At 38.2% G+C, this 16767-nt stretch overlaps 2 protein-coding genes across 2 annotated transcripts; both read left to right on the top strand.

Moving 5' to 3' along the window:
- Positions 1-1758: 1758 nt before the first annotated feature.
- On the top strand, positions 1759-7989 carry LOC148677278 (extracellular calcium-sensing receptor-like). Its single transcript, XM_088619831.1, has 6 exons — positions 1759-2092; positions 2519-2792; positions 3222-4049; positions 4198-4419; positions 4634-4757; positions 6383-7989. Exons 1-6 carry the CDS (start codon positions 1884-1886, stop codon positions 7294-7296), a joined length of 2571 nt encoding a protein of 856 aa, XP_088475957.1. The 5' UTR covers positions 1759-1883; the 3' UTR covers positions 7297-7989.
- Positions 7990-9650: 1661 nt separating this feature from the next.
- LOC148677279 (extracellular calcium-sensing receptor-like) lies at positions 9651-16203 on the top strand. The gene is made up of 6 exons (XM_088619819.1): positions 9651-10289; positions 10765-11035; positions 11442-12266; positions 12417-12638; positions 12853-12976; positions 14602-16203. The coding sequence occupies exons 1-6, from the start codon at positions 10081-10083 to the stop codon at positions 15513-15515; spliced, it is 2565 nt and encodes an 854-aa protein (XP_088475945.1). The 5' UTR covers positions 9651-10080; the 3' UTR covers positions 15516-16203.
- The last annotated feature ends 564 nt before the right edge of the window (positions 16204-16767 follow it).

The following is a 16767-nucleotide window of genomic DNA, read 5'->3' on the forward strand; positions in this document are numbered from 1 at the left end:
TGCCCTCTTCAAGTCATTCCAAAGATTTCCGATGGGATTTAGGTTTGGGCTCTGATTAGCGGTGTTCACTTATCCAAATAAGGTATTTTATTGTTGTAGTATTAATTAATTTTCAGAATGTTTTAGAATTGTATTTTCACTTGGCTAATGTGGGTTACTGTGTGTAGATAAAAATGGAACAAGCCTAATTTAATTTGTCATACAACAGAAGGTTCAAAGGGGGTGGTGTCTTTCCATACCCACTGTATTTATGCATAGAAGAAAAAAGAAAGCTATAAATTTCACAACAACAACAACAACAACAACAACAACACCCAAGTATATTTAAGTTTACTGAAAGGATTATGGAGTGTTTAGTCAAAATGCAGTTTAATGAGGAACTGCAGTCCCAGTTTCACAGACTGGTTATTAAGTAACAAAATAAAATCACTTACAGTATAGCACAATTTTACACATTTTCAAATTGATGAACTTTGTGAAAATACTTTAACGCCACCATGCTTTTGCAAAAAGCTGCTCTCGCCACAAACAAGAGCAAGAGTTTTCATAAACTGTGACGCTGTGCGGCGCTTTCTGATTTCTACCCCGTATACCCAAAGGGAATCTCGGTCTCCCAACAGCTTTAATGATTTTTTGGCTCTCATCTTACATTTATATTTTAAACGATGTCTCATTAACGAGCATGTGGCCGTGCAGAACATAGTAGTCGCACAAAAAATGGAGGATCACATCAGCAGCAAGTCAGACTGTTTCCTTTTCCAAGGGATTTGCCAATGTCTTGAATGTGTCTGTTTCGTAACTGTAGAATAATACAGTAGTAACCCTCTCTTTGTCTACTGCATGTGCTACCGTGCAACAGAAATAGAGAAAGAAATCAACAATAAATCAGCAGAATATATTTTAGAATTATTTTTGCATGTTCAAAATGTGAAATTACATCCTCAGCAATAAGTTCGAATAAGTACTCCAATTGAACTTTGTCAATACTGCAGGCAGTCGATGTAATGTATTTCAGTAACTCTTATCCTGACTCTGAGAAAATGCAAAACTAATCTTACACACTGAAGAAGGACCAGGACAGAGGTCTCTCATTGACTGGAGAGCAAGCTAGGACTGCAATAACCAACTTAGTAGAGGAACCCAATGTAAAAGCTAGGGGGAAAAAAGAAGCAGAAGTGAGGGAGCCGTTCAGGTCATTAACAATTGAGGGTCTGACTGAACGTGTGAGAGAAGTGAAAATAACTGAAGTGGAGAAAGGGGTCAAGTGGGGCTGGCCAACACCCGCCAACGTGAAGACCGAAGCTCAACGCGAAGCAGATCGGACCCCCGGCCTGTCACAGAGAGGGTGAGTGCGGCGAGCTGTCTCCTCCACCTGCCCCCGCGGGCCATCTGGTTGTCCCACATCAAGAAGAGATTAAAGAGATTACATAGTTTGTGCTTTCTTTACAACGGGCAGTTTCTTGGTGATGAAAATGCTGTTTAATCCCCTGATCTCAGGATGTCAAGCATTTTCAGTGTAGACATTTTCGCCTATAAAATTTCTGATGGATTCTTCCGTTCTATCTTTTCTTTTATTTAAACCTTCCACGTTTCCTTTTGATTTAATATTTTAAAGGCTGCATTAATTTAAAAACACGGGTATTTCCTGCACACCGCACACAGACAATACTTCCTTACACATACTGTAGATGTGTATCACACTATACGAACACCCCTTTCATGCGGAGTAAAATCACCTCTTGGGAGACCACTGTTTACTTCACACTATCAGTGTCACTCGTTTATGCACAGGGGCCCTGAGAGTATTTTTCTGTTTATAAAATGACACAGGAACTACTTTAATCTCGGTCAATTCTATCTCTCTTTCGACAAGCTACATCAAAATGAATGCACACCTTCTAATATTTTCCATGTTCTGTTTCTCTTTTCAGGTGGACGGCGATCTGACTTGCCGGATCATGGGAAAAGACACCATGTCTGGTTTATTCAAAGAAGGTGATTTAGTGATCGGCGGTGTTTTCCCTGTGTTTGGAGGAATTGAGCAGATTCATTCTCTGTTCAAAACTGAACCACCAAGAGCAAACTGCATCGGGCAAGTATTATAAGACATTTGAGCATTTTATGAAAATCTGATTGCAATGTTCTATGTTTTAATGATTACTCATTTTAGATTTTCTTTTTTTTTTACTGAAATCATACACAAAACCTAGACAGTAGAAAATCTGTATGTGGACCAAGTTCGTTAGTACTGTATCTGTTCTTCCTGACCATCGGGACCCAGAGATAGCAGAGACTTGCCTTGCACAGCGGTCTAGCGAGGACCAGAGTTCAATGTGGAGCAGCGAACCATCTCTCCTACAGCTCTGAGGGAGGTGGGAGAAAATCTGACTGCGCGAAGAATACTAACGCAAATAGCGGAACATGCGCTATAATTCCACCCAGAGCGGAGGAGCTGCGAACTGGTCTTGCTGAGCCAGACTCCACAACTGGGTTTGTTAACATATTGTGTCTCTAACAGGTTTGATCTTCGCGCGTTTCAGTGGGTACAGATGATGGTTTTTGCCGTAGAGGAAATAAACATGAACAACAAATTGCTCCCGAACATTACTTTGGGATACAGAATCCTCGACAATTGCGCTTCTCCAGCTGAAACTGCGAGAGCTGGTTTACTCTTAGCAAACAGACCTGAAGAGGATGAATATGACTCATCGTGTCCGTCCCCAATCACTGCTGTTATCACATCTAATTCTTTAAATATCGCCAGAGCAATTGGAGGCTTCGGTATTCCTTTGGTAAACCTTAATATTTTTATTATTAAATCAATATGACTAGAAATGTATTTAGCAGTTTGAATCAAAGGCTACATCTTACAATATTATTGGTAACATGTGTAACCATATTTTTACGTTTAGAATGATTATTAACGCTTGACGTTTTATATCAAAGGCATCGTCCAATTTTTTAAAAATGTGTATGAAGGACGTTAATATGGAGACAGTTGGTGTTTTTACTATATAAACTTAAACTTGTTCAAATAATATGAATGTTTCCAATCGCAAATGTACACGCACCCAATGTATATATTTGTCATATAACGAACACGTTTAGAAAAATAAATTTCATACAAATGTTATAAATGTTTTGTCTTAAACTATGAATACATATATTAGACTACTCATAAAATAATATATAAATCTATATTTTTCTTTATATGTCACAAGGTGAGCTACACTTCAACATGTTCTTGTCTCAGCAACAAAAGAGAGTTCCCCACATTCTCCCGCACTATTCCCAGTGATTTCTTTCAGGCCAAAGCTTTGGCTCAGCTTGTTAAACATTTCGGATGGACGTGGATCGGAGTTATCCAAGCGGACAGTGAATATGGTATAGTTGGGGTTCAGTCTTTCACCAAGGAAGTTGTAAAACACGGAGTTTGCATTGCCTTCACTGAAAATATTTTTAGCACGTACTCGGCAACGAAAATACTTCATTTATTAGATACTATTAAAAAATCAACGGTAAAAGTCATATTAGCATTTGCTTCAGAACGTGACCTACGCGTTTTAATGCAAGAGATTGTCAGGCAAAACATAACAGGCATACAGTGGATCGCAAGTGAGGCATGGATAACTGCAGCAAGACCATCAACTGCAGAATTCTTCAGGTCTTTTGGTGGCACAATAGGGTTTGCAATTCGCAAGATGGCGATCCCACCGTTCAAAGATTTCCTCCTCAATATACGTCCGTCTCTCGATTCTACAAACAACTTAAATAATATATTCTGGGAATACATCTTTGGGTGCACTCTACGTTTGAAAGTGGAATCCTTCCAACAAAATGTTTCAGACCCCAATATATGCACAGGACAAGAGAGACTAGATAAAATAGAAAATGCCTTTTTTGATGTCTCTCAACTAAGAGAATCATATAATGTACACAATGCGGTGTATGCTGTAGCACATGCACTTCATGACTTACTGTTCTGTGAAAAGGAAGAAAATAACACCATTAGACTGTGTGGAGATACTGGAAGAGTTCAGCCCTGGCAGGTGAGTAAAATGAAATTGCAGGTCAAATCTCTCTCTTTTGCTTCAGCTACACTAGCATTTTAGTTTAGTCACCAAATGTATGATTCTGTCAATCTAGAGTCATAAAAATACTAAACTATTCATAAACTATTTATTCAACACTCTTGAGGTCACTAAGCAATTAAAAAGAGTCAGTTTTGTCAACCAGTTTGGAGAAGCTGTGTACTTTGATGAGAACGGAGATCCTCCTGCTGCCTATGACATTATAAACTGGCAACTCAACAAAGGAGTGGTCAGCCATGTGACAGTGGGTCACTTTGATACATCACCAGATGGAGGCAGTCAGCTAGTGATTGATGAGGACAGTATTGTCTGGAACACTGGGAGAGAGGTAAGCAGTCTTTCAGATCTTGATACTAGTTTCAAATGCTCACATCATAGTCTTAAGGCAGACATGGTGTGTAGTTCATTTAATTTTTGAATGTTTTTGAATGGTTAACTGTACCAGTATATTGGTGCATATTTAAAAATTGCCATCTGAATAAATTACCTTAAATGTAATAGTGATACTTTTAAAGTATACACCACTTTGTTTCTCTCTGTAGGTTCCCAAAGGAGTGTGTTCTGAGAGCTGCCCCCCAGGCACAAGAAGAGCAGCCAGGAAAGGCCAGCCCATCTGCTGCTTCGATTGCATTCCTTGTGCTGATGGTACCATAGCAAACACCACAGGTATGAAATAATGGACAAAGTAAGACATTATTTTAAACATGTAGGAGATATTTCTCATATTCTGCAAATCCTTGATAATATTTGATGTAATACCAACATAATTATATTCTGTACTGCAAAAATGATAAGTCTTTTGGTTTGTTTCTATAATTGTTTATTTTATGTGGATTTCAAAACAATCTAGACCAGGGCTTTAATACGTTTTACACAGTGGCAGTTTTATTTATCAAGTTTTTATCCTCATCAACAGCAAGGCATTCTTATTTTATTTGTTATCTGAACCCTCATATATTCTTCTGTACTGTCAGATTAGGTACTGTAGGTCATTTCTGTACCCAAGTCACAGTAGCGCATCAGGCCAGAGATTGTCCTGGTTTCCATGATGCTGCACAGACGAGAGAGCACAAGAGTGTTCCCCAGACAGGACACCAGTCCACTACAGGGCGTACTGCCAGCAATGCTGCTCCCTAATCATACAGCTGGCTGGAAAGGCACAACAGCTGGGACTTGCTTCCATAACCCATCGGTTATGAGCTCATAGACACACTGACTATGCTGTGCTTTGCTCCCCACTCTAAGCATCCATCCATTTTCTAGCCACTTCAACCAATGTGGACCCCAGGGAGATGGATCCTATCCTGGCAAGCGATGGGTGTGAGGCAGGTTACGCTTGTCCATCCTAGGGCACACACAAAACAAACCAAGTCACACCAGGGCCATTGTTCCCAAAAGCCAATTAACTCCCAAGTATGTTTCTAGACTATAAGCATCATCACAACATTTTATTCAAACATGCTGAAATGTGAGATATGAAGAAATAAAATGATAATATTATGACACAATATCTGTATCCAAGGTATAAACTTGCAAAAATACAAGTATGAAACAGTGTAAGATAAAATAGTTTTATACTAATAGTATTACAACAGTGATGCATTCTTATTTAGAAAGACACAGATTGCCACATTTAGTGCATTCTAAGCTAATGTCTTGACATTTTATTTTATAACATAATTAAATACACACCAGAGCATTCATAGTAAACAACATAAACATTCATAAATTGTTCAATATAGATACAAATATCCAAAATGCCTTTCAAAACAGTTTACAGTGAAAAACATGATGTTAAAAGAATAATAAACATAACATTTTGCAAATGTCACACAAATATTGACTTGCATGGTACTTTCAACACATGAAAATACAATGCAAGGTATTGCATGGAGAAGAAAAACGTGCTTTAGAAAGTTTATCCTAAATTTAACATTTTTAAATGCTTCTTGCTTTCTTTTTGTCTAGAATAGATTAATGTTATACTCTTTTTACTGGTTTTACCATACAAGTGACGTCCCATTTGCTACAGATGTAGAATGCAGTTGTTATTGGCAGTCACAGTGCCGAACTCATCTGAAGATCAAATTGAATATACAGTATGCAAAGCATTCAATGGACTGGCACCAGATCATTGTATATGCCTGCTAAGAACTTTCATTTTAGCCAAAGGCACTATCTAAATAAAGTAAACAGAAGTGAAATATTTCCATAAATAATTCTGCTTTCCTAAGAGTTTTGAAAATAGCATTATCTTTCTGTATATTCACATGTTTTCCTTAATTTCCCAGGTGCAGCTGAGTGCATTAACTGTCCACAGGACTACTGGTCTAATGATGGAAAAGAGACCTGCATCCTCAGAGACATTGAGTTTCTTTCCTACTATGATGCAATGGGAATCACACTCACTACTGTGTCATTGTTTGGACTCTGCTTGACAGTAGCCACTATTTCAGTCTTCTTTTCCTTCAGAAGCACACCCATTGTAAAAGCCAACAACTCTGAGCTCAGCTCTCTCCTGCTGTTCTCTCTGCTGCTGTGTTTTCTCTGCCCTCTTACCTTCATTGGGCAGCCAACAGCCTGGTCCTGTATGTTGCGTCACACAGCCTTTGGAATCACATTTGCACTTTGTATTTCCTGTGTGTTGGGAAAAACAATAGTTGTTGTAACAGCTTTCAGAGCCACTCTTCCCAACAACAACATGGCAAAAAACTTTGGTCCAGTTCAGCAGAGGATCATAGTTTGTTCTTGCACAGCTGTGCAGGTTGTAATCTGTGTGCTGTGGCTTAGTTTAAAACCTCCCTTCCCTGACAAAAATTTTAAACTCAGTAATAAAAAGATCATTTTAGAATGTAACACAGGATCAGAAATGGCATTTTATGCAGTACTGGGCTATATAGGCCTGCTTGCAGCTACTTGTTTGGTGCTGGCTTTCTTAGCCAGGAAACTGCCTGATAATTTCAATGAGGCCAAGCTGATTACTTTCAGCATGCTCATCTTCTGTGCAGTTTGGGTCACCTTCATACCTGCATATGTCAGCTCACCTGGAAAATACACAGTTGCAGTTGAGATTTTTGCTATATTGTCTTCAACATTTGGTCTACTGTTTTGTATTTTTTCTCCAAAGTGCTACATAATTTTGTTTAAACCCAAGAAAAATACAAGGAAACACATTATGGGAAAAATACCATCCAAAAGATTATGATTTCTCTTTCTTTTAGTGTATTTGGCGCCTATAATATCTGTAAAATATGTTTTTCTCTTTTCAACACAGCTAGATAAAAAAGAAAATGTATACTAACACAAATGTTTTCATCTAGGTTTATGTGGGAATGAAATTGGAAATATCTCATTTCATTAATTATAAAAGATTTTAGAAACATTTAAAAACACCAACCTACAGTTTTTTCTAGATTTCTATTTAGAATACAGTATACAGCTGGTTATTTTCCTGCAAACATTGCATTGGAATATTAATTCATCTTCAGAAGTATTCAGGAATGCAATATCAGTCAATATAGAATAAAGAGTTTTATTTGCTCAGTATATACTGACAGCATGTGTACATTCTCATCCCTGTGTCCAAGGCTTTTGTAATTTATACCTCTTTTTTAAATATTTTGAGCATATATTATCTATATCATACATACAGTACATCATATCAACACTTCCGATGTGTTGTTAATTGTATTCTGTTATCTCTTCTTATAAGCAGCAGATGCCCCCTGGTGTGAGTCAGGAGTATTTATATGTCTGAAGAATTCATCTAAGGCATTTTTAAATGTCCAAACTATTTTAACTTTTAAAACTCTTGCTTGTTTGACAAATAAGCTTTTAAAGTAACTTTTATACTGAATTATGTAATTCAATTACATAATAAAATAATTCTCACAATCTACATTTTTTTTTATCAAATCTTTACAAAAATTGAACAAAAACACACACTTCCCACTCTATACTTCCAGCACAGTACAAACTACAGGAGTACACCCTGAAAAGAACAGAACAGAACAGAACAACTGTTAAGAAAAAGACAGAGGTGAAACTGATCATCCTTAGTTAAAAGAGAATATTGCAGTTATGAAACTGGACAGCTTTGAGTTACTGACAGTGAGAACCATACTTTCAGATAAATATAATTTCCTATATTATTAATTAATGCACAGTTATTTTACGTGCAGTGCACATGGACTTTATTTCTGAGCTGATCAAACCGACCCCTTGGGAGACGGCGGTTTATTTAGTTCCTACTGGCTATGCTTCTCATTAAAATGAACCACAGGGACCTTGGGGATTTTATCATAAATAAAATAGAATAGGAACTATTTTAATTTCATTCATAACGCATTGTTTCTAGAAATCTAGAATGTCTGGTTTGTTCAGAGATGTTCGATACTGATCCTCTCCTCTCCGCTCCTGCTTCCATTCCTCGGCGTCACATTCGGCTTGGCCCCTGCTGCTCCTGACGCTACCTTCTCGGACCCGGATCTGATCGGCATCCAGCTTCCAGCTCAGTCAGTAGTCATCCTCTGGCATGTCCTGTAGCTCTGTCTTCTTTGTGCCACTAGCCCTGGCGTCCAGTTAAGCTCCAGTTTCCTTCCTCTCAGCCCCTGCTGCTCTTGACACCAGGTGTCCTCCCTCCGGTTTGGTCTGCCTTCTTCATACCACTGTCTCCATTGCCTAGGTCAGCCCCAGGATCAATCCTCTCAGCCCCATCTCTCCAGCACTGGGTCTACCCTTCTACCCACATGTAGCTCCGACAGCAGGCGTCCTACTTCCTTAAATTCTGCCTTCCTCGTGCCACTACGCCTGGCATCCAGTTCGGTTCCTCCCTTTGGGTCCCTGCTGCTCCTGACACTGTCTCCTCGGCTCCTGGTCTGAAAGGTGGGTCAGTGCAGCTCCTTCTCAGTTACAAAATGACAGACCGAGTCCAAAACTGGTGCCCACACTTGGTAATATGGTGCCCATACTCAATAATGTACCTACTGTAGCTGGCAGGAGGAGTGGCATCCAGTAGGCCAGGACCACCAGAGATACTTCCAGCTTTGAAAGTTAATCATTATGTTATGAGGAAATGTAATTGGCAATAATCCATTTTATTTTCAATGTACCTGTAATGACATGTACAGAAAGGAATTAAAAAATGCAGCAAAAGTGCATTTGAATCAATAGAATTTGTGAGGTACTAAACGCCTCTCAGTAAGCAAGCATATAATAATACATAGAAGGAACAAGAACGCTTTAATCACATTTAAAACAGCCAACCCACCATTTTTAAAAAGTTAATTTTCAGACTGAAACGTACATATATCCTGAGAGTAGAGGAGAGCACATGTTAAATCCCCTTGAACATATTTCCAGTGGTGATACCTTTTTATATTACAGATGTAATACTTTCCACTTGTGACAACTGCCATGCCCTATAATTTCACACAATAGCAGCTAGTGAAATGTTCAACCTTTATGGAGCTTTAATATCTGCTGAGTTCAACTCACTCAGAACCACATACAGAAGCAGTGTAATAGAAACACAGAAGACGAGTTATTGAAGTTTAATCATAACAATGTGCTAGAAGACTGGTTTCAAACAAGTGGAGACGTTTCGACCCATCTAGCCCTATTTGCTTCACAATAGACAGCCCCGTGGTGCTGACACTGAAAATCCTGTTGATCAGTCCGCTGAAGTCGAGATTGATGACGTACAGCCTGACAGTTGTCTGCAGGATTCTTCCGTTGTGCTTTAACTGAAAACACGGGTATTTTCTGCACACCGCGCACAGACAGTACTTCCTTACACATACTGTATATGTGTATCACACTATACGAACACCCCTTTCATGCGGAGTAAAATCACCTCTTGGGAGACCACTGTTTACTTCACACTGTCCATGTCACAGGGGCCCTGAGGATATTTCTCTGTGAATAAAATGACACAGGGACTACTTTAATCTCGGTCAATTCTATCTCTCTTTCGACAAGCTACATCAAAATGAATGCACACCTTCTAATATTTTCCATGTTCTGTTTCTCTTTTCAGGTGGACGGCAATCTGACTTGCCGGATCATGGGAAAAGACACCATGTCTGGTTTATTCAAAGACGGTGATTTAGTGATCGGCGGTGTTTTCCCTGTGTTTGGCGTTGTTGAGCAAATTCGTACTTTGTTTAAAACTGAACCACCAAAAGCTAAATGTTTTGGGTAAGTATTATAAGACATCTAAGCAGAATCGACGGTTGAACACTGTACAATTAGCATTTTAGGAAAGTCTCGTCGCAATATTCTATATTTGTCTCGTTATATATTTTTATGTATTTTACCGAAATCATACAGAAAATTACGACATCTGTGCAAAATGTGTACTGTACTGTATGTGGACCAAGAAGATGTGCATATACAGTAAATTAGTATCTGTTCTTCCTGACCATCGGGACCCAGAGATAGCAGAGACTTGCCTTGCACAGCGGTCTAGCGAGGACCAGAGTTCAATGTGGAGCAGCGAACCATCTCTCCTACAGCCTACAGAGGGAGGTGGGAGAACATCTGTCTGCGCGAAGAATACTAACGCAAATAGCGGAACATGCGCTATAATTCCACCCAGAGCGGAGGAGCTGCGAACTGGTCTTGCTAAACCAGACTCCAAAACTGGTTTGTTAACATATTGTGTCTCTAACAGGTTTGATCTTCGCGCGTTTCAGTGGGTACAGATGATGGTTTTTGCCGTAGAGGAAATAAACATGAACAACAAATTGCTCCCGAACATTAGTTTGGGATACAGAATCCTCGACAATTGCGCTTCTCCAGCTGAAACTGCAAGAGCTGGTTTACTCTTAGCAAACAGACCCGAAGAGGATGAATCTGAATCGTGTCCGTCCCCAATCACTGCTGTTATCACATCTAATTCTTTAAATATCGCCAGAGCAATTGGAGGCTTCGGCATTCCTCTGGTAAACCTTAATTTTTTTTTTCAATTAAATCAATATTGCCAGAAATATATTTTGCAGTTTGAATCACTCCTACATTTTACATTATTATTGGAAACATGTGTAACCATATTTTTAGGTTTAGAACGCTTGACCATTGGCATCGTCCAATTTTTCAAACTTACATGAAGGACGTTTATATGGAGACAGCTGGCGTTTTACTACATACATTTAAACTTGTTCAAATAATCTATTTCCGATCGCAAATGTACACGCACCCAATGTATATATTTATCATAAAACGTTCGGTAACAAAGTTCGGTAAAACAATTTCACACAAACGCTATAAATGTCTACCTTAATCTATTAATACATACGAGTGGACTATTTATAAAATGACATATGAATATTTTTCTTTATCTGTCACAAGGTGAGCTACACTTCAACATGTTCTTGTCTCAGCAACAAAAGAGAGTTCCCCACATTCTCCCGCACTATTCCCAGTGATTTCTTTCAGGCCAAAGCTTTGGCTCAGCTGGTTAAACATTTCGGATGGACGTGGATCGGAGTTATCCAAGCTGACAATACGTATGGTATATTTGGGGTTCAGTCTTTCACCGAGGAAGTTGTAAAACACGGAGTTTGCATTGCTTTCACTGAAAATATTTTAAGCACGTACTCGGCAACTAAAATACTTCATTTATTAGATACTATTAAAACATCTACGGTAAAAGTCATATTAGCATTTGCTTCAGAACGTGACCTACGCGTTTTAATGCAAGAGATTGTCAGGCAAAACATAACAGGCATACAGTGGATCGCAAGTGAGGCATGGATAACTGCAGCAAGACCATCAACTGCAGAATTCTTCAGGTCTTTTGGTGGCACAATAGGGTTTGCAATTCGCAAGATGGCGATCCCACCGTTCAAAGATTTCCTCCTCAATATACGTCTGTCTCTCGATTCTGCAAACAACTTAAATAATATATTCTGGGAATACATCTTTGGGTGCACACTACGTTTGAAAGTGGAATCCTTCCAACAAAATGTTTCAGACCCCAATATATGCACAGGACAAGAGAGACTAGATAAAATAGAAAATGCCTTTTTTGATGTCTCTCAACTAAGAGAATCATATAATGTACACAATGCGGTGTATGCTGTAGCACATGCACTTCATGACTTACTGTTCTGTGAAAAGGAAGAAAACACCATTAGACTGTGTGGAGATATTGCAAGAATAGAGCCCTGGCAGGTGAGTAAAATGAAATTGCAGGTCAAATCTCTATCTCTTTTGCTTCAGCTACACTAGCATTTTAGTTTAGTCACCAAATGTATGATTCTGTCAATCTAGAGTCATAAAAATACTAAACTATTCATAAACTATTTATTCAACACTCTTGAGGTCACTAAGCAATTAAAAAGAGTCAGTTTTGTAAACCAGTTTGGAGAAGCTGTGTACTTTGATGAGAACGGAGATCCCCCTGCTGCCTATGACATTATAAACTGGCAACTCAACAAAGGAGTGGTCAGCCATGTGACAGTGGGTCACTTTGATACATCACCAGATGGAGGCAGTCAGCTAGTGATTGATGAGGACAGTATTGTCTGGAGCACTGGGAGAGAGGTAAGCAGTCTTTCAGATCTTGATACTAGTTTCAAATGCTCACATCATAGTCTTAAGGCAGACATGGTGTGTAGTTCATTTAATTTTTGAATGTTTTTGAATGGTTAACTGTACCAGTATATTGGTGCATATTTAAAAATTGCCATCTGAATAAATGACCTTAAATGTAATAGTGATACTTTTAAAGTATACACCACTTTGTTTCTCTCTGTAGGTTCCAGCAGGAGTGTGTTCTGAGAGCTGCCCCCCAGGCACAAGAAGAGCAGCCAGGAAAGGCCAGCCCATCTGCTGCTTCGATTGCATTCCTTGTGCTGATGGTACCATAGCAAACACCACAGGTATGAAATAATGGACAAAGTAAGAAATTATTTTAAACATGTAGGAGATATTTCTCATATTCTGCAAATCCTTGATAATATTTGATGTAATACCAACATAATTATATTCTGTACTGCAAAAATGATAAGTCTTTTGGTTTGTTTCTATAATTGTTTATTTTATGTGGATTTCAAAACAATCTAGACCAGGGCTTTAATACATTTTACACAGTGGCAGTTTTATTTATCAAGTTTTTATCCTCATCAACAGCAAGGCATTCTTATTTTATTTGTTATCTGAACCCTCATGTATTCTTCTGTACTGTCAGGTTAGGTACTGTAGGTCATTTCTATACCCAAGCCACAGTAGTGCATCAGGCCAGAGATTGTCCTGGTTTCCATGATGCTGCACAGACGAGAGAGCACAAGAGTGTTCCCCAGACAGGACACCAGTCCACTACAGGGAGTACTGCCAGCAATGCTGCTCCCTAATCATACAGCTGGCTGGAAAGGCACAACAGCTGGGACTTGCTTCCATAACCCATCGGTTATGAGCTCATAGACACACTGACTATCCTGTGCTTTGCTCCCCACTCTAAGCATCCATCCATTTTCTAGCCACTTCATCCAATGTGGACCCCAGGGAGATGGATCCTATCCTGGCAAGCGATGGGTGTGAGGCAGGTTACGCTTGTCCATCCTAGGGCACACACAAAACAAACCAAGTCACACCAGGGCCATTGTTCCCAAAAGCCAATTAACTCCCAAGTATGTTTCTAGACTATAAGCATCATCACAACATTTTATTCAAACATGCTGAAATGTGAGATATGAAGAAATAAAATGATAATATTATGACACAATATCTGTATCCAAGGTATAAACTTGCAAAAATACAAGTATGAAACAGTGTAAGATAAAATAGTTTTATACTAATAGTATTACAACAGTGATGCATTCTTATTTAGAAAGACACAGATTGCCACATTTAGTGCATTCTAAGCTAATGTCTTGACATTTTATTTTATAACATAATTAAATACACACCAGAGCATTCATAGTAAACAACATAAACACTCATAAATAGTTCAATATAGATACAAATATCCAAAATGCCTTTCAAAACAGTTTACAGTGAAAAGCATGATGTTAAAAGAATAATAAACATAACATTTTGCAAATGTAACACAAATATTGACTTGCATGGTACTTTCAACACATGAAAATACAATGCAAGGTATTGCATGGAGAAGAAAAACGTGTTTTAGAAAGTTTATCCTAAATTTAACATTTTTAAATGCTTCATGCTTTCTTTTTGTCTAGAATAGATTCATGTTATACTCTTTTTACTGGTTTTACCATACAAGTGACGTCCCATTTGCTACAGATGTAGAATGCAGTTGTTATTGGCAGTCACAGTGCCGAACTCATCTGAAGATCAAATTGAATATACAGTATGCAAAGCATTCAATGGACTGGCACCAGATCACTGTATATGCCTACTAAGAACTTTCATTTTAGCCAAAGGCACTATCTAAATAAAGTAAACAGAAGTGAAATATCTCCATAAATAATTCTGCTTTCCTAAGAGTTTTGAAAATAGCATTATCTTACTGTATATTCAAATTTTTTCCTTAATTTCCCAGGTGCAGCTGAGTGCATTAACTGTCCACAGCACTACTGGTCTAATGATGGAAAAAACAGCTGCATCCTCAGAGACATTGAGTATCTTTCCTACTATGATGCAATGGGAATCACACTCACTACTGTGTCATTGTTTGGACTCTGCTTGACAGTAGCGACTATTTCAGTCTTCTTTTCCTTCAGAAGCACACCCATTGTAAAAGCCAACAACTCTGAGCTCAGCTCTCTCCTGCTGTTCTCTCTGCTGCTGTGTTTTCTCTGCCCTCTTACCTTCATTGGGCAGCCAACAGCCTGGTCCTGTATGTTGCGTCACACAGCCTTTGGAATCACATTTGCACTTTGTATTTCCTGTGTGTTGGGAAAAACAATAGTTGTTGTAACAGCTTTCAGAGCCACTCTTCCCAACAACAACATGGCAAAAAACTTTGGGCCAGTTCAGCAGAGGATCATAGTTTGTTCTTGCACAGCTGTGCAGGTTGTAATCTGTGTGCTGTGGCTTAGTTTGAAACCTCCCTTCCCTCACAAAAATTTTAAACTCAGTAATAAAAAGATCATTTTAGCATGTAACACAGGATCAGAAATGGCATTTTATGCTGTACTGGGCTATATAGGCCTGCTTGCAGCTACTTGTTTGGTGCTGGCTTTCTTAGCCAGGAAACTGCCTGATAATTTCAATGAGGCCAAGCTGATAACTTTCAGCATGCTCATCTTCTGTGCAGTTTGGGTCACCTTCATACCTGCATATGTCAGCTCACCTGGAAAATACACAGTTGCAGTTGAGATTTTTGCTATATTGTCTTCAACATTTGGTCTACTGTTTTGTATTTTTTCTCCAAAGTGCTACATAATTTTGTTTAAACCCAAGAAAAATACAAGGAAACACATTATGGGAAAAATACCATCCAAAAGATTATGATTTCTCTTTCTTTTAGTGTATTTGGCACCTATAATATCTGTAAAATATGTTTTTCTCTTTTCAACACAGCTAGATAAAAAAGAAAATGTATACTAACACAAATGTTTTCATCTAGGTTTATGTGGGAATGAAATTGGAAATATCTCATTTCATTAATTATAAAAGATTTTAGAAACATTTAAAAACACCAACCAACAGTTTTTTCTAGATTTCTATTTAGAATACAGTATACAGCTGGTTATTTTCCTGCAAACATTGCATTGGAATATTAATTCATCTTCAGAGGTAATCATGAATGCAATATCAGTCAATATAGAATAAAGAGTTTTATTTGCTCAGTATATACTGACAACATGTGTACATTCTCATCCCTGTGTCCAAGGCTTTTGTAATTTATACCTCTTTTTTAAATATTTTGAGCATATATTATTTATATCATACATACATCATATCAACACTTCCGATGTGTTGTTAATTGTATTCTGTTATCTCTTCTTATAAGCAGCAGATGCCCCCTGGTGTGAGTCAGGGGTATTTATATGTCTGAAGAATTCATCTAAGGCATTTTTAAATGTCCAAACTATTTAAACTTTTAAAACTCTTGCTTGTTTGACAAATAAGCTTTTAAAGTAACCTTTATACTGAATTATGTAATTCAATTACATAATAAAATAATTCTCACAATCTACATTTTTTTGATCAAATCTTTACAAAAATTGAACAAAAACACACACTTCCCAACCTATACTTCCAGCACAGTACAAACTACAGGAGTACACCCTGAAAAGAACAGAACAGAACAACTGTTAAGAAAAAGACAGAGGTGAAACGGATCATGCTTAGTTAAAAGAGAATATTGCAGTTATGAAACTGGACAGCTTTGAGTTACTGACAGTGAGAATCTCTACCATACTTTCAGATAAATATCATTTCCTATATTATTAATTAATGCACAGTTCTTTTACGTGCAGTGCACATGGACTTTATTTCTGAGCTGATCAAACCGACCCCTTGGGAGACGGCGGTTTATTTAGTTCCTACTGGCTGTGCTTCTCATTAAAATGAACCACAGGGACCTTGGGGATTTTATCATAAATAAAATAGAATAGGAACTATTTTAATTTCATTCATAACGCATTATTTCTAGAAATCTAGAATGTCTGGTTTGTTCAGAGATGTTCGATACTGATCCTCTCCTCTCCGCTCCTGCTTCCATTCCTCGGCGTCACATTCGGCTTGGCCCCTGCTGCTC

Source organism: Lepisosteus platostomus, chromosome 2 (genome assembly GCF_059453375.1).
Source record: "Lepisosteus platostomus isolate fLepPlt1 chromosome 2, fLepPlt1.hap1, whole genome shotgun sequence".
NCBI classification, from domain to species: domain Eukaryota; kingdom Metazoa; phylum Chordata; class Actinopteri; order Semionotiformes; family Lepisosteidae; genus Lepisosteus; species Lepisosteus platostomus.